This window comes from Xenopus laevis, chromosome 3L (assembly GCF_017654675.1).
Source record: "Xenopus laevis strain J_2021 chromosome 3L, Xenopus_laevis_v10.1, whole genome shotgun sequence".
Lineage (NCBI taxonomy): Eukaryota > Metazoa > Chordata > Amphibia > Anura > Pipidae > Xenopus > Xenopus laevis.
The window spans coordinates 70,880,335-70,899,098 of record NC_054375.1 but is presented as its reverse complement, the minus strand read 5'-3'; the positions used below and the strand labels follow the sequence as shown (position 1 = coordinate 70,899,098).

The following is an 18,764-nucleotide window of genomic DNA, read 5'->3' as shown; positions in this document are numbered from 1 at the left end:
GTGATGAGCGAAATTTCTTTGACAAGTTTCGTCGAGAAAATGACGTCCATAAACTCCAATGGGTAAAAAAAACTGTAGCACATCAAAACAATTTTGCTGCCCATAGACTTCTACTGCGAATTTTCAGCAAAGCGAAATGGTTCAGATTCACCCATCAATAGACAGCACCTATATTTGTTTTATATGTGCATCTTTGAGTTTTCCATATTTTTTGTACTTTCTTCCCAAGTGTGACATTGTCCTTCTAAAATGGTCCAGAAAAAATTACAATTGATTTATTGTTTAATAGAGGAAATACAAAAATATTGTTGATAGATCATTTGCACTAAATGAGTGGTAAAGATGAAGGGTCATAGTTTAAAATGACTTTCTTTGCACACTTACATGTCGATGGTGCACTACATTTTGGGAGGAAAATTAGGATGGCCAGGGACACAATTAAGAAATATGAAATTTATAGTTTTTATTCAAATCTCCCCACAACTAAACAGCCCACATTGTGTCCGAATACCCCTTCAGGATACCAACAGCCCACCTGTGCAGACAGGAGACAGGGATTTTCAAACCAAATCCCCACCGTTTTGCAGTTTCCCAACCCAATCGAGGACTTTACCTAACAAATATTTTAAAAATATAGGTCTGTATATGGAAAGTATAATACCAATTTGGGTAAACACCTTAAGATATTTTTGCATGGGCTGACCTAATATGTAGGTTTTGCATGGGCTGTCCTAATATGTAGGTATTGCATGGACTGACCTAATATGTAGGTATTGCATGGACTGGCCTAATATGTTGGTATTGCATGGACTGGCCTAATATGTTGGTATTGCATGGACTGGCCTAATATGTTGGTATTGCATGGACTGGCCTAATATGTTGGTAATGCAAGGCCTTAAGGTGCCCATTCCTAGACATAAACTAAATTCCAACCACATCAAAGGTCTATTGAATCATGTATGGCACCAGAATGATGTGATTTAATCGAATTGAGTTGATTAGACCAGTCAAAAAATAATCCTGTTAGCTAAGGACTGCATAAGTCTGTACTTTCAGTCTGTACCTGATGGTGTTTTATTGCCCCCAACTATTAGCCTGAGGACTGAGTGTTTGCACCTCCACATGGGTGGCTGGATTGGGCTAAAATTTGCTTGCATGGTGACCAAGCCAAGCAAGAAGATCTGTAACTCTATGGCTTATTTTAGTCAGTTTGTTATTACTACCTATGCATTTTGTTCCTTTATTAACCATCCTAAACAATGTGCATATTAGAATAATTTATCCCCAATTATGCTTGCTTTCTTTCCCTATAGAACGTATCAACAAAATTTATTGTGCAGGAAGTTATGTCTATTTGTATTTGTTAATATGAACTTTACGTGCTCAACAAGCATTTTTATAAAAAGAAAAAATACCTTTGTGAAAGCCCTTAAACAAAGAAATAAAAATCAAAAGAGAGATGGCAGTAAGAAAAACTAGCACATCAAGGGCATGCGAAAGAAGGTATCAGAAGCCTGGGGAAGAATTAAAACAACATTAGAGCCCCCATGCACTAATCTTTCCTCAGTGTGCACCCCCAATTTTCCAAAATATTCTGAACAAATTTACAATCTTACATTCAAGCCAGGAACAATAAAAGCTGAGTAAAAAAAAAACCTTAGTTAGCACCTTCATAACAACAACCAGTCATAAAATCTGAAAATATAGTAGTGTTTTTATAATACTGAAAAAAGTCCCTAATGTGTGCTTTGCTATATTATTCTCAGGGGTAACACATTATATAGACTTTAATTAGATTTTTAGAACATAAAAAAATAGTCAAACTAATTAAATTTGTGTATATTGCAAGTGGTTAATGTTAAATTGCTGATAATTATTACAGTACATGTATTGCAATATATTTTTATAGAGGTTTGTAAAAATGATATTAGCTTTTCAATTTGCTTTTTGAATGAATCTAATAAATAAAACTAGAGGTGATCTTATGCCTTACTAGAGCTTGCACATTGCACACTGTTACTTTTAATGAACTTGTGTTTTTTTCAAGAGTAATTATTGCAAATATGGATTTCACATTAATTATAAATGTGTTTAAATACTACTGGCGCTAATTCTATTCCTCCCTTTTTTTTGTAAAGAGATATTAATTACTAGGCATGTTTGTGAAAATCAGCCTTCTAAGTTTTAAAAAACATAGCAAATTTAAATCCATAATCCAGAACTGCACCTTCAGTGTAATTACATAGCACATTTACATAGAAGTATGTAGATATCTATGTCGAGACAGATTTTATTTTTATTTAGAAGTGCTTGGTTCCTGGGGTATTTTTGACCTTATTGAGCAAATAAAAGCTTAAATGCTGAAACCTTAAACTAAGCACAGTTGCTAATGATCTTAGAATACCCATGTGTGCCTCATTATCCTCATTATCCACCTTTACCATTTTATATATTCTATTTTCTATATAGGAAGAACATGATTCGGTCTCCTTCAGCGAGGTGGCCAAAATGTTGGTCAAATAAGCAATAATGGGCCCAATTCAATTAAGTGTGAAAACGTTATCTCATGGTTTATCACATGAAAACTCAATTCGAGGACAAAAAACATTTCTCCGAATTCAATTCCAAGTTTTTATTCCATAGACTATAATAGACTTTCCATGCAATAAATAATTAAATAAATTCTTCTGAATTGAAGTGCATCTCAAATTGACTCTTGTCCACGACTTTTCACGTGATAAACCTTTTTTCACTAAATTGAATCTGGCCCAATGTTTATATGTTACTGGTATATCTCTCTTATATTGGCATCCAAGCCATAATCAAACAGAAAAGTTCCACTACCTTTGCAGCTTTTATTTACAAACAAAAAGTTTGTTGATATCTGTCTGTCTGTCTTTCTGTCTGTCTTGTCTATCTATCTATCTACCCATTAGTCCATTAGCAGCAGTGACTTAAGTAGTGTGCACTGGGCCTCCTGCAAAAAAATCTTCTGAGGGGCCTGGCACATGGCAATTCATTCTTGGCCCCCCAACCACCCACTGCCCACCCTGCCCCACTATCCCATCTGCCTGCATTCCGCTTTCCCGCCCGCAGGTATGAGAGTGGCTGGGGAGGGGGGGTATTGTTTTCAGCTATAGAGGAAGCAGACCCCATGGTCTGCCCCCCTGTGCGCATGACATGGGGTTCTGCTTCCTCTATAGTTATTATTTAATTATAACGTTTTGGGGTATATGCTATCTTTACAGTAAGAACTGTGCACGGGTCCACTTTCAAATGCTACATATAAATTAGAGACATGCAAGGCTTCTTACTTAAAACATTTATTTGTGCATTTTTTCCACAGCAAAAATTCATGTGAATACATTCAAAAACACACCACAGTGCAGTTTCTCCCCCCCCCAGGTCTGCCTACCTTGTGTCAGCCACTGCCTCCTGATGCGTTTTGCGCCACTGGGTGCTTCATCAGAGGAGGTATATAGTCTAAAGTTATCCCACTGTCCATAAGCTTCCCTTTATTGCTCTTGCTTGCTTTATAAAAATAACTCGTGTAACTCATTGTTAAAATACCATTTTTTCAGTTAAGGTGACCTGTACCATTTATTTGTTAGGATTGTGCTACTCTATGTGAAAGCCAGCTTTCTCTAATTCAATCCTGTGCAAGAGCTGTCTGTTTCTTGATAAAACTCAAAGTAGTTTGTGTTTTTATTATCCTCTGAAACCTTTCCCAAAAATGATGTTAAATAATACCATTTTTATTGCTTTTTTACCGACTGCACTTTATTCTTTCTTTTGAAAAATCAATTACTTTCTCAGCAATATTGTTTGTGCTGTGATTCTTTGTAATGTCAAGCTTTAACTTTTTTACAGAATTAAGTTTGATTTTTCCTTACAAAGAGTAAAAAGTAGCATTGCTGTATTGAGAGGAAATCCTTACAGGCAGCACATTGTGTACACTCACTGAAGTTCTTGAGAAAACTTTCTCCTCATTATAACTTTACACTTCTGGTTTTGCTCAGCACAGTCTTAACCTTTGTCCACAGAATACTTTAGTCACAGCAAACTGAATTACTTTTTTACAGTCAAAAAAAGCTGGCACCATATCTACTGATGGGAATGCTATGTTTTTGTGTAATAGACATTAGGGGGCAGATTTATCAAAATATGAGATTTGAGCTCACCATAAAAACTCTCTTTCTATTCATTCCTATGGGAATCTTAAAACCATAACTATCAATGGGTGAAATGATTCGTAATGAATCAAAGGGTTCATGCCTTAGGGGTATCCCAGTGGGGCAATTTATACGGTTATGGGGGCACCCAACAAAGTCTCAAATTGAGATATTGTAATAACTACAGTAGAGATGCCCATACTATTCGCCGTAGTGTGATGAAACACTGGGATGTGTTGTTACAGGACCAAATGTTGTCTAGGCTTATGGATCCAACACCCATGTTTGTTTTCCGAAAAAGGCTTAATATAGCCTCTTGGATATCAAGGAGTCAATATAGCTCCAGGGGCCAAATAAATATTTCAGCATGGTTGAGATACAAGGGCACCTATGAGTGTGGCCGAGGCAGATGTAAAGCTTTTTTGGTGATTAAAGTCTCTAGCTATTATAGTAGTACTTATATGGGCAAGTCTTATAATATTAACCAGTATTTTAATTGTCTAAAAGGAGTGGTCTATTTGGCCACTTGTGATTGTGGGGCCCAATATGTAGGGAAAATCTCCCATAATGCTGGTGTCAGATTTTTGGAACATATGTCAGCCATAGAAAGACATGATGTAAGATCGGCTGTTGCAAAACATGGGTGTGATAGACATAACAGTAGGGCTGAGGTAATGTTCCAGATTGTAGGTAAGTCAAGACATAATGTGAGAAAAGGTGATGTTGAGAAAAAACTTTTGGCGTATTGGATTTATCACCTTAAGACAGTTGATATCTATGGGGGGTTGAACCAAGAATGGGAGGTCTCTTGTTTTGATTTGGGACTTACTTAAAATGTAGTAGTTAATTTGACTATATGTTTCCGCATGTTATCGCTGTGAATATGTTTCTGCCAAACTATTCGCAGCGACTGCGTTTACTAAACTGATATGCGCTCAGAAGTCATTGCGATCACTGCCGGTCCAGCTTACGTTAGTGGTAAATTCTGCGAGTTGCAAATTAAGTTTTGTGAATATATATGCTATAAAATAGTCTTGTTTTATGGCATTTATTCTTGCATAATTTATGGCCAGATATGTATCTTCAAAACTGCTAAATTTTATAGATATTCTCAACAACACAGTAAACAGATTTCACCCAATCAAACATGTATGCATCATATACATCCACATTTCAATACATCCAGTCACAAGACTTACCTCCTGCCAATAGAATCATATAAAAAAAATTAATAAACAAGTTTTACCAATCAACCTGTGTGCATCATATAAATGTAGTTTAATCTAGGCTGACGAAGCCTTTGATCCCTTCTAGCCATAATTTGTCTTTCATCTGAAAAAGCTGCTGTAGCCGCAGACAAAAGAATAATCCAAAACATCTTTGATTATCCTGTCACTTCTCTCTTCTCCTGTCAGAAATGGCAACATGAACAAGAATGATGGGTAAAACAAGGTGTTATGGGATATTTCCTGTCCCCTAGAAAATTTTCTGTCGAAAAAATTATTTGCCACCACTATATAAATGGCGGTAACATTTTGCGAATATTTTTACTTTAATATTGTCTTTCATACATTTCGCTGTTTAGTAAACCAGGCATTAATTTGTACGTAGCGTTATTTTCTGCAAATGCGATAACTACATATTCTTGCGCAAGAAAATTTGCAAATTTATATTTACATTTTAAATTCCTAAGGGGTGGGCTTACACACCATACGGCTTTTGAGAAAGTGCTGGTAGCTACGAAACGCGTCAAGCGTATGGTTTTTGATATGTTCCTTGATTTTAATGAAATCAATAAAGGATTATTTCTGAGAGACTGTGTCCCACTGGTGCTCCATGCTAAAGACATTTCTATCAATGGGTGAAAGTTATAGTTCACCATATCATAAATACAATTTTAAAAATACCATAGGAATGAATATAAAGTGAATGAATTTTTCTATTTTTTTTATCATATTTTGATAAATCCCTCCAAAATCTCAGTTATGAATTCAGATCATTGTGCAAAGTGCAATTTTTGGATGCATGCAATTCTATATTTATGGGGGATTTATGTGTTTATTAGGAAATGTTACTGTTATATGATGTTTCACAATATATATCAAATACATACTATCCAAAGTAAACGTTCAAATTATTTGTAATTTCATGGATAAAATATCCATCTTTTTCTGGTCTGGATTTCTTCTTAGTATGATCACCTACCCTCAATGATAATACTGCTGTATGTAGCCATCCAGAACTGTATACATGTATACACCTTTAGAGGCACATACTATTTTATTACCATTATTCCTAGACTCACTGTTGGAGCAACTTTAGAGACAAGATTTGATGATCTATTGTATCTTATTTTAGGTTGAAATGCACCTTTAAAAACATTATCATTATGCAGTGAGGACCCATACCCACATTTTCATAATGTAATATCTACGTACTTCATTATAATTAACCACAGAAACTCGATGACTTTCACCCTTTTTATAAACTTGATCCAAAACAATGAACTTTGGAATACATTCCTCAGCCATTTAGAAATAGCTATCTACAGACTGTAGCTATTCAAATCCTATATGTTTTGGTGGCCAAATTTCATGTTTGTTTACATTTATTTATCAATCCAGAAATAGAGACCTGGCTAAAACTGAACTAAACTTTCAGTATTCGAGGGTGTATTCTGTCTGGCCCTGGTGCCTTGTTCACATAAATTTTGCGTAAACCTTTATGTACCATACCCTGATTCAGCCACTGACTAGAATAAGCTGAGCCATCAGTGCCCCAATGGGTGTGTCTTGAAACTCTGACTCGTCAGTTGTATACACTGAATATTTAAACTGTTTATAAAATGTATTTTTGACAAAATTTTAATTAATTGTGCTATAAGTGGATAATAGCAAAAGACTATTGTCTCCTGAGGAAGTGGCTATCTGCCACAAAACACATCAAGGCTGTCTTCACTAGTGATTGGCAAATATGTCCCGAAATTCGCAAAACGTGAAAAATTTGCAAAACACATTGAAGTCAATTGGTGTCAAAATCATTTTGACGCCCGCAGCAATTTTTATACGTGCGCCTATTTTGTCCAAATGCATTAAAGTCAATGTGCATCCGAATAATTTTTACCCGCGAAAATTTTTATGCACATGACCATTCTGACGTGACGGATTTTTCGCCGGCGAGTTCTCGGATTTATTTGCTGGTGGCAAAACGTGGAAATTCAATGTGAATTCACCTGCTATGTCTCACTTGTATGTTTTTAGAATTTTTCAGTAATAGATTTGAGAAGTCTGTTTGTAATGTATTGTCCTGGTGCTCCTTTCCTTTCTCTGATATTTAAGTCTCAATCATTTGGCAGTAGTCAAGCCTCCCTTCCCTGAAGGGCTCTGCACCAAAATACAGCAAGACCCAGACTTTACAATTCCCAGGGGACAACATCAAAACAGTGTACAGAGTGCCTGTATGGGACTCATTTACAAACCTAGGTGCTCAGTTGCCATAGCACCCAATCAGGTCCCTGCTTTCATTTTATAACTAGTAGTGGACTGTTCAAAACAATTTTCTGATTTGTTGCTACTGGAAACTGAAAAGCTACAATTAAGCACCTATGTTAATAAAGCAGTTTTTTAGCCGTTTTAAAGTATTGCAAATAACACTTTCCTATTGTAAAACTCTGCCTAACAATACTGTATGTGTCTGTTGTTGGTTTTGGCTTCTTGATTGCTCCTGGCTTCTGCCTTGACTACAAACTCTCCTTTTCATTCACCCAATTTTAGCCTATATATTATTTTTTGCTTATATCCAATTGTCTTTGTATTTTCTTTCTTGTATATGACTATAAACGCCTAACTAAGTTCAACATTAATGCTGGGCCCGAACAGTAGGCTAATGAATATACTGTATGTACTAGTTCAATGGGGGTCATTTATCAACACTGGGCAAATTTGCCCATGGGCAGTAACCCATGAGAACCAATCAGATTGCTGCATACATTGTCCTACTTGCAAATGGCTTCAAAAAGCTAATCACTGATTGGTTGCTATAGGTAACTGCCCATGGGCAAATTTGCCCAGTGTTGATAAATGAGCCCCACTATCTTTGCTGTATGGCTCCTTCAATCACAATCATTATTCTGTATGTTCTCCAGAGCATTCCACAAATATTTTGTCTCAAATATATAATATATGAAGGTCTATAATAGAACAAACTACAGTATATACAGGATAAAGATTTTGAGAAGATCAAGAAATTACTAATAGATGGCAAAGAATATTTTAGGAAGAATTTAGGCATGAGAAATCAGGAAGGCGCACTGCTCGAAGCAATAGGCATATGCATACTACATTAATTAAAATTAGAAGAAATCTTCTGATTTTTTTTTTGCAAGATTTTCTTTATTGAGATTTTTTCAACCATAGTAGTTTAGGAAAGGAAAGTTAAAGAGAAGGGGGGGATAGAGATTGAAAATAGGGAATGGAAGAAGAAAGAAAAAGATTGTAAAGGGAAGGGGGGGATGGGCTCCTCTATACAGAGCTTCAATCAAAGTTTATGTCAATACCATCCTAGGCACGGGCTCGGCCCAAGGAGAGGATAAGTATCTAGGTAACCATGTCTCTTTCTAGCCAGCCACCCCATATCTTCCCAAATTTATCTGGGCAGCCTCTGATTAAGTAAGTACGTTTTTGGCTAGGGAGAACGTCATTTATAAGCTTTTTCCAGAAGCCTATTGTCAGGGGTGCTGTTGCTTTCCAGGTCATCAGAATGGCTTTCTTGGCAAAGTGTAGCAGTTGCAGCAGACTCATCCGTTCATAAGAGGTCAGCGATAGTCCTTCAGTAATGCTCAACAAACAGAGCTCAGGAGAGTGAACATTAGGGAGTCCAAGCTTAAGTGCACCATACGCCAAAACCTCTGCCCAGAATCTCTGAATATGAGGACAGTCCCAAAACACATGCATGTAGTTTCCCTGATCAATATTACATTTGAGGCATACACCTGGAAGTCCAGGGTAGATCCGGGCCAGTCTGTGAGGTGTCAGGTAAATGCGATTAAGAAACTTGATGTGAATGTACCTATCTCTGATGGAAATATTTACCTCGGGTATTTGGCTGAGAATATCTTTCCATGAGCCCTCATCTAGTTGGGGGAAGTCAGGCTGCCATTTCTGGCAAAATTGCTGCAGTGGGTCAAAGGCATCTTGGACAAGAAGGGTATAAAACCAACTAAGTGGTTTCTGAAGCTCAGGGCGTCTCAGATACCTTTCATGTGAGGTCTCTGTCAACTCTAGAGCCCTTTCGGGGGAACTGAGTCAGGAGTGCATGGCGTAATCTGAGAAAACGAAAGAGCATACGGTTGGGCAAGCCAAAATCCTCCTGCAGTAGGGGAAACTGCTTAAACTCCCCAGGCCTAACAACATCTCCAAGGACTTTGATCCCAGCCGCTGCCCAGGTGGCTGCATCAGGTAGCAATCTGAGTTGAGGGAGATCATTATTGCCCCATACGGGGGACCACCTTGACTACTTGCTCTTTTTTCTATATGGGGACATCACTGCCCTCTGGAATACTGTACACACCGTTTTCATACAAGGCGTAAGGGAATATATGGAGGAGAGACCTCTATGCAGCTGATTGGGCAATGCTTCAAATGAGGAAATTACTCCTGCCTCGAGGACCACCGCCTGATTGTTTGGGTTAGGGTTCAGCCACCACCAGGCATAGACTAACTGACTGGCATAAAAATAGAGTAGAATGTTTGGGAGCGCCAAACCGCCTCTAGCAACTGGGGCCTTTAGAGTCTGCCACTTAATCCTTGGCCGTTGTCCTGCCCGTATAAAGCCCCGCATTATACCATCTACTGTTGCAAACCACCGTTTGGGGGGTATAATAGGTGCATTATGAAACGCATATAAAAACTTGGGTAAAAATATCATTTTTAGTAGATTAATGCGTCCCGCGAAAGAGAGTGGCAATCTTCTGATTCGTCAAGGGACAGTAATTTTATACTTGTTCAGTGTTTTGCTGTGATTCTTTACATAGATATTTGCTAAATAAATGTCCAGGATGAAGAGGAGGTAAGCAGTAAATTTTTTTTTATAATGAGATTTAAGGGCTGTAACATGAAACTTAGGGTCCATTTACACCCCCCCCCCCATTCACAAATATTACTTGAATACATGCATAGTTGCATTTACCAGAAATGTTCATAGACTTGTTGGGTTGCATAGTTAGTGATTTGCAGTTGCTTTGTTCCATCATTACCCTTAAACTGATGCATAGAGAGATCTGTACATATACAGATCAGCTGTATGTTCAGAACTGAGTAAAATTACATATTTACCACATCACAAAAGAGCCTAGAATTTCATGTAATACAATAAAACATGATACAGAGATTTAGTTGTATAATCTTTTATCAGGTTTTGAATGTGACCAATAACAAAGGCAAACTCCAAACATGCCAGCAGAGTGGACTTAGATCTCATTCTCATTTTATGATGCTGTTATTTACTGTTCCAATATGAATTTTCATACATTTTCATTCCTCTGCTGGATACTATGTATAAATAATAAACAGTTACCTGAATTAAAAATCATTGGGTTTATTGGTTTAACCTTTGTGATTTTTTAAATAAAGCAAGTTTAACAATTGTTGAATATTTTTTATATTACACTCTTAAATATAGAGAGAATCTATAAATAATGCTACATAATTATATCGTTTACCTTTTACATTTTAACAGGCTAATTAAGGGATATGGGAAAGGGGAAAACAGCAAAACTAATCTATTCAGTCATAATATATCATGGATAATAAAAATACAAGGCTCTGTCAAAGAGCACAATTTAGTATGAAAGGAGCTCACCACATGCTTAGATCAGACCTGTCCACGGGTATCCTGTGTCCGATAACCCAAATCAATATGTAGAACTGTAGTGTAGATGTGGAACAGATCCAAAGCGGCAGTCAAACTGCAAAAAATCCGTTTATTGGGGAGTGTACACTCCCCAATAAACGGATTTTTTGCAGTTTGACTGCCGCTTTGGATCTGTTCCACATCTACACTACAGCTCTGTCAAAGAGGTAATGAATGCGTATAGAAAAAAAAATCTATTCTGTGGTATTGCTGGGAGCAGTTTTGGCATATATTACCTTTGGGATGTTTTGCTTTCTCTTTGGAACTTGCTGGTTTAAGCGCAGTGAGATTTTATAGTTAAGGTAGCTTTTGAAGTTGAAAACCGCTTTGCTTACTTTTTCCTTTTATTACAGTGAAAAATGTTTCTGCAGCTGTGAGACTTACAATATTTGAACTGCTGCCAAAACTCTAGAACTAAATGCATCAGGATATAAAAAAATAAATCTAAGATATGTCCTATCTTTATTGAGGCACAGTCTCAAATTTAGTACCCAGGTTAAAGTCAGATAATTCAAAAGTCATTTAGCATAAAAAAAAACCTGTCTCATAAAAATATGAGCTACAGATGGAGCAAGGGGCATTGCAGATTATCCCATGGTCTGACCTCATGTGCTTCAAATCTTGCCTCGTGTACGGCAGGTTTCCAAAAGGGGACCTAAGTAGAGAACACATCAGTAAAAGGTATAGTAATAAAACCTTGTATCGTGATTCCCTTGTATTATGCAATAAAATATTTTATAGTGGAGTAATTATTTCACTTCTGTATAAAAAAATCACCCTAAGTCAGCTGCAGGTAAAATGCCACACAAACCAGTTCCAGTTTCTACTTTATTAAATTTGTTCATAGCTGTCCAAAGCTGACTAATGGTACTTCAGCAGGCCCCAATACTCCAGCACGTAACCTTTTGACTTAAGAGCTGTGTTCTACCCATCCATGCTTTATAAGATTAAGGAGCACCCCTAATACTGCAGTGAACATCAGCAACAGTGGTGGTGCGACTCCCAAATGTATGGCCACATGGTACCTTGACAGTATGTAGAAAAAAATAGGGCCCAGCACACACCTAGGTAAAGATGCTGTGAACAGTATAAATGAAGCAACATTTCTTTAAATTATTTCTGATTGTTACTTGTGGGTGATCTCTGATTAGATTACTAAAGCCTTTTAGTGATATAATTATAACAGGAAAATACATACAAGTTAATTTACTTCTAATTGTTATATATTATCATTTATTACCTTGTATTTTAAAGGGTAACAACTAGCTTCTATAACTGTGTTGCTCCATGCCATTGTCATTGAATTCCAACTATCAATATTCTCCCCTATATTATCAATGGTTAAGACATAATAGGCCAGCAACCACAGAGTTGGGTACATAAAGAAACAGTGCACAAAAACATTTATCTAGGTCCTTCCAGTTAAGAGGATACTACAATGAGCATTCAGCCTGTTCTGATACTTAAATGTTTTTGGTTTCATAAATTCATGTCGAAGGCTTTAAACATTTTTTTGTAGCCCCAAACACCTAAACAGAACTATATCTGTCCTTTTCAAGTTTGATTACGGTGAAATATTGGCAAGCAAAACTTGCACTTTAATCCCAGTGTGTTAGATAACATCAAGATGACTGATGCAGCTCTGATCAAGATGATTCTCTTGGAGAATTCTCTCGCATCTGTAATTAAGCTTGGGATGCCTACTTTGGGGAGCTCAGGGGATAAAAAGAATCAGTTCTAACTAAGTTAATTAATTTACGTTTCCCAGCTGGGTTGTTATGTTTTTCCTTGAAATGTTGATTTTTTTTTTGTCCTCTATGAAAAAGTATTAAACATTTATGATATTTTTATACATCATATTAATTTGCAACTTCCATGGACTATGCTGATTCTTCATGTCTACAAAAAGCTGGTCATATACTTTAAGAGACACTCATCTGGTAAGGTTACCAAATGAGCAGAGCTCATCTTGTTTTGGACACCTATGTGCAGAGTGGCCAAATCAAATTGCAGTCCTATGGAGAACCATTGGGTGAGCATCATTGCACTTCTTCCTACCCACAGGGGTACAAATGGCTAGGAGCTATGTGCTGTGTACCCCTGCTAATACATATTATTGGCTTGCTGAAAAGCAGATGTGATACTATAGTGTAAGCAGGGTTGTATTCAGGCCTGGATTTGTGGAAAGGCCACAAAGGCCCAGGTCTAGGGCTGCAGAATTTTAGGGGTGGCATGCCGCCCAACCACACCCACATTGGTTCGGAAGCACTGAGGATTGGCAGTAGATAAAATAGTTTTTCAAATCTCCTGTGCACCAATCCCCAGAACTCCGGACCCATGTGCACTAAGGAAGGGGAGGGGACAGGGGCAATGAAAGGCAGCAGGCCTAGGGGTGCCTGCTATGTCAATACAGCCCTGGTTGTATTTATATATAGGTATGCCTAGGGCGGCAGCTTTTGGGGATGGCCCTTGGGTGCCTAATTAATTAATTTTTTCAAGAAAAATAAAAAATCACACCCCAGTTGAAGCGTGAAAATGTCTGCATGAATCCAGTGGTAGAGCTGGATGGGGGGGGGGTGAGGGGTACAGGACAGGACATGTTTATTATTTCCACCAAAGCCTATGATCCTCTCTTGTTTACCTGTAGTCATCACTGTGTGCACAACATTGTTACAGAAGTTCAGCAGAAATTTAGAAATAGGTAGCTATAGAGCTGTGTTGGTAAGTGATACCCTAATACACCCTAATACCGTCTGATACTAAAAGAAGCTGTATATTATTTAGTCTTCAGTGTTTTATTTTCTGTTGTTAGTTGCCCTTTAATATATGTCTGGTCGGTCAATGGCTTAATTTTCAATACAAATTACTTGGTAAATTCCAGTATGAGCACCAGAGAAGAAAACATACTTGCATTTGAATGATTTCTCAGCTGCATCATAGCTCCAGAGGGGGAGATCTGATTTACACTGTCATGCAGTGATGTTTTCTCATTTGTGCTGTTGAACCTGCTAAGTGCTGTTTGGGGAAATTCATTTTCCATAATGAGTATTACAAAACACTTTAGCAGATATGTTCAGATAATTAGATGTATCAAGTAAAAGAAAAAATCATCTTCTATGACTTTTGTGCTAATGAGAGGACACTTGATCAGAAGCCTTTGGATTATATATAGACTGTTACTATTATTACAAAGCTGTTTATATGGTTTGTATAAAATAATTGAATAAGACATGTATATATATATATATAGGATACAAGGTGATGGCACTCACAGGATTTGTAGAAAAAAACAACTGGAGTTTAAAAAAAGAAAAGTTTATTACGGTAATCCAATGTTTCGGTTGTCCAACAAGGATGTCCACAATGGTCGGAACAAAAATGTTGTTAGGCGTAGCAGGCAGTAGATTTTTTAGGCACTAATAATCTGTAATTTACATGCTTTTTTTGAAAAAAACGAAATTAAAATACACTTATAATACTTTATTATATTATTCAATTTTATACATTTGCCTTTTATGAGAAATCAAAATGTATTTTCTGCCTAAACTAGCTGGATGTATAATCATAGTTCATGTACAGTTCAAGTGCTTTAATGTACATCTATTGTTCTTTGTATTGTCTGGCAGTTGGCTCTAGCAATACAGTATTTAATTTGTCACCAGGCTTAGGTTCTATATTCCAGTGTAATCTGCCTTGTGTGCTTTTTTCTGTAGCCCAGTTCAATTGTGAATACATAAAATCGTTTTTTACAGTTAAGTCTGACACCTGGCGACGGGACATTAATCATTTATTTAATGAAATTAAGATTGCTTAAACTGTGAAACAGCAAATCACAAACCTTAAGATCTTATTGGCTGTGTAGATCTGTAGATCTGGAAGTTAGGCCAATGTTTTTTAGCTTCATAGTTCTCTGAAAATGTTTCTGTTTGTTTCTTCTATTCGTTGTAGTAGCTTCATATTTAAATGTAAATATATTATACTGTTCTTATGTACTCATTGCATAAGGTATTTTAAAATTCTTAAAAGCAGCACAGCACAACAGTAAAATAATATAATGCACTCTGAAGAATGATTTATCTTGCAATTTCTGTATTTTTGCAGGACTGGGAATTTCCACACTTTATGGGCGATGTTGATGTTAACCTTCCGGGATTGCCTACTGCTCACTTACAGTTCAGAGTTCCATACTTCCATCGGATTTTTAAAGAAGAATATCACATACATATTACAGGTAGGTTTAACTGATAGTAATGGAGGATGCACTAGCTACACATAGTAAATATCTGTTGTTTGGCAGAGCCTATGTCATGACAAAAACAATATTTAAAGAAGGGCAAAATGCCCACATAGAACTTAAAATCACTTAAAACACGGAAATGCCAGCCTTTAGCTGCAGCTGTAGCTGCTTCTGGACTGTCCCAGGAGTTTTAATATTTGCTAAGCAGTGCTAACTGCCATTTTCCATATTGGGTAGCAATGTTATGTGTTTTATGTACAGTTGCCTAAATTCTGCATGGTTATAAGAAAAAAACAAGGGGGTTTGATAACTATAATGTTACCAAATAGACCAATAAATAAAGGATTCTTCACAATTCTGCTGTCCAAACTATCTTTTGTGGCAGGTATCTGGGATATTATGAGTACTGTTGGAATTATAATAAAGAAACATATAACATACAAGTTAAGGTAAAAGCAATCTTTCTGTTGTAGGTCTATGTATATTGATCAGTAGATATCCAAAGGCTCAAGTTACCCATGAGAGGAAGTAAAGAAAAATGGGGAGAAATATTTCTCCCCATTACTAGTATAAAAATCTCTCTAGTAGAGACACTAATCTATTCCCCAAGCCATGCATATAAATAACACGATTAACATCAGTGGTAAGGTTTGCAAATAGCTCTACCCGTGTGGCAGAGAACACACTGGTGCTCATTTACAGGTGATAATCTGTACAATCTTTAGAACTCTCCACTAATGTAAGTAGACAATGACTGAAGGGAGTAATGTGCCTTTTGACTGCTGCTGAGTTAGCAGTGTACAGGTTGCTATTCTCCTTATATAACCAATTTTCATGATACTATTATTATTAGTTTTTTTTCATTTCCTCTATCTACACTTGCCTCTTTACCGTAGCAAATTAAGATCTTTTTGAAGTGCTGAAGATGGCCGTAGAGTGCAATTCTTTGTGTGTAAAGCTGTGCTTCAAAACGTATCCAGCAAAGCAGAAACACCTGCGGGCACATTTACTTAGCTCAAGTGATGGATTCGAAGTAAAAAAATTTTGAATTTCAAAGTTTTTTTTTTGGCTACTTCGACCTTCGACTTCGAATCGAACCATTCGAACTAAAAATCGTTCGACTATTCGACCATTCGATAGTTGAAGTTCTGTCTCTTTAAAAAAAACTTAGACTACCTACTTCAGCACTTTAAATCTACGGAGCTACAATGTTAGCCTATGGGGACCTTCCCCATAAGTTTTCTAAGCTTTTTTTGATCGAAGGAAAATCCTTCGATCGATTGATTAAAATCCTTCGAATCGTTCAATTCGAAGGATTTAATCGTTCGATCGAAGGATTTTCCTTTGATCGTTCGATTGAAGTATTTGCAGTAAATCATTTGACTTCGATATTAGAAGTCGAAGGATTTTACTTCGATGGTCGAATATCAAGGGTTAATTAACCCTTGATATTCGACCCTTAGTAAATGTGCCCCCTGGTGTTTTAATGCTAGAGGCAATTATAAGGAGGGCATATTAGCACCAGTACCTTGTTGAAAAGCATTTGAAAGGACACCGTTTTACTCTTTGTGCTGCATCTTAAGATTGTAAATAAGACTTACAGCCTAGACAGCAGAAATAGTGTTTACAGTATAAAACTGGAAAGGGGCAATGCTGGCTTATCAACATTTTTAATTCATAATTTATTGCAAAAGGGCACTTTGTTCATGGACACATGTCTGCATGAGAGGAGGTTGTTAGCTGCTTGTACAGCTCTCCCAAATATTTGGTGAATATAATATTAATATATTAATTACAACTGTCTGTTTTGGGATTATATTTTCTCTGCATCCACATGGAATACCCTTAAGGCTGATCCTGGGCCTTTTTCCCAGAATTCCTTCAGTTTTTCTAGGGAATTCTTTAGAAAACAGAATATGTCACTTTCTTAGTCATTTGGAAATTAGCAAATGCAGTATAATAGTCTGCACTACAGTGAATATACAGTATGGCAGCTATTTTACTATATTAAGCCTGTTTGTACACATTATTATGTTTGAATAATCACCTGTAAATGTGATGGTTACAAAACTCTCTCTGTACTTCTTTTTTTCCATGCAGGAAAATGGTTTAACTATGGCATTATATTTCTTGTGCTCATCCTTGATCTTAATATGTGGAAAAATCAAATATTTTACCAGCCATCCGCTTACGGCCAGTATATAGGTCCAGGAAAGAAGATATACACTGTTGAAGATGCTGAAAGTTTACAAAATCTCAACAAGACAACATTAACGTATGAATGGCGATCAAATAACACAGACCCATACACCAACAAGACCTACGTTGAGGGGGATATGTTCTTGCACAGTAGGTTTATTGGGGCAAGTCTGAATGTTAAATGTCTGGCCTTTATTCCAAGTATTATGGTCTTTGTCTTATTTGGATTTTTCATATTGTTCTTTGGTCGATTTAAAAAAAGTGAACTTGGGATGGAAAATAAAGACAAAACATACACACGTATCAAGAGGAAATCCCTCTCTGAGCACAGCAAAGAAATGAGTATAACTATAGAGAATCTACAGGCAGTGGTGGAAGAGCCTTTATGCCTACATGAGCCAACTTTAATTTCAATCAAGACAAAATCCAGTGAAATATCAAATTGCCCTTCTCCTTCACTGGCCTCTGAGACACCGAGATCATCAGAACACTGTATTCCCACTGAAGACCCTGAAAGCTAACTATGGTACAAACACGTGGCAATAATGAACTGTTTTGTGTGTGGTTTCTTATTTCGTAATACATTTTGTAATAGAAATATATGTTTAAATTTGACAGCACTAAACCATATTTCCTTAAAGGTGCTCACAACTGTACAACTTGCACACTTTTGTATTGTGCTATATGTGCCTCTGTTGTAACATTCCTTAGAAAGTAGTTACACACCTCTGTAGTATACAAGCTAATGTGACATTAGTTGGCATACACATATTTACAGATGAATCGCTGTGCCTTGATTATATCATACTTTAATAAACCAATTTTTTTTTAATTCATTTTATGCTTCCTTGATTTGCAGTTTCAGAACAAAAAATAAGTGAATTAGTATAACGTAATGTTTATAGGATAAGTGTAAGGGGCCTATTTATTATGCTGTGTAAAATAAAATTTGCCAAAATAAATTTATCATGGTGTGTAATTTTACACCATGCAAACATCAGATTTGCAGCTGTTATTTGACATTGCTTCTGGAGGGAATCACTCTAAAGCTGGCCATACACGGAGAGATCCAATTGTTTGGCGATGTTGGCAAACGAGCGGATCTCTCCCCTATATGCCCACATTGAGGTGGGCGATATCTGGCTGATCTGATGGAAGGGCCCATAATTCTGCCAAAACAGGCGGTCGGTTCGAGGGAAGGCATATATACGAACAGATGTGGCCGTGATCTGACAGGATTTTTAACT

At 36.8% G+C, this 18,764-nt stretch overlaps 1 protein-coding gene across 1 annotated transcript in view; it reads left to right on the top strand.

The window, feature by feature from the left end:
- The window catches only part of LOC108711120 (transmembrane protein 117), an 86,089-nt gene extending 67,736 nt beyond the window's left edge, over positions 1–18,353 (top strand). The window contains exons 7-8 of the mRNA XM_018252527.2: positions 15,183–15,312; positions 17,419–18,353. Of these exons, the coding sequence (XP_018108016.1) occupies positions 15,183–15,312; positions 17,419–18,038 (750 nt within the window). The 3' untranslated portion in view covers positions 18,039–18,353. The remainder of the gene's footprint in view (positions 1–15,182; positions 15,313–17,418) is intronic.
- The last annotated feature ends 411 nt before the right edge of the window (positions 18,354–18,764 follow it).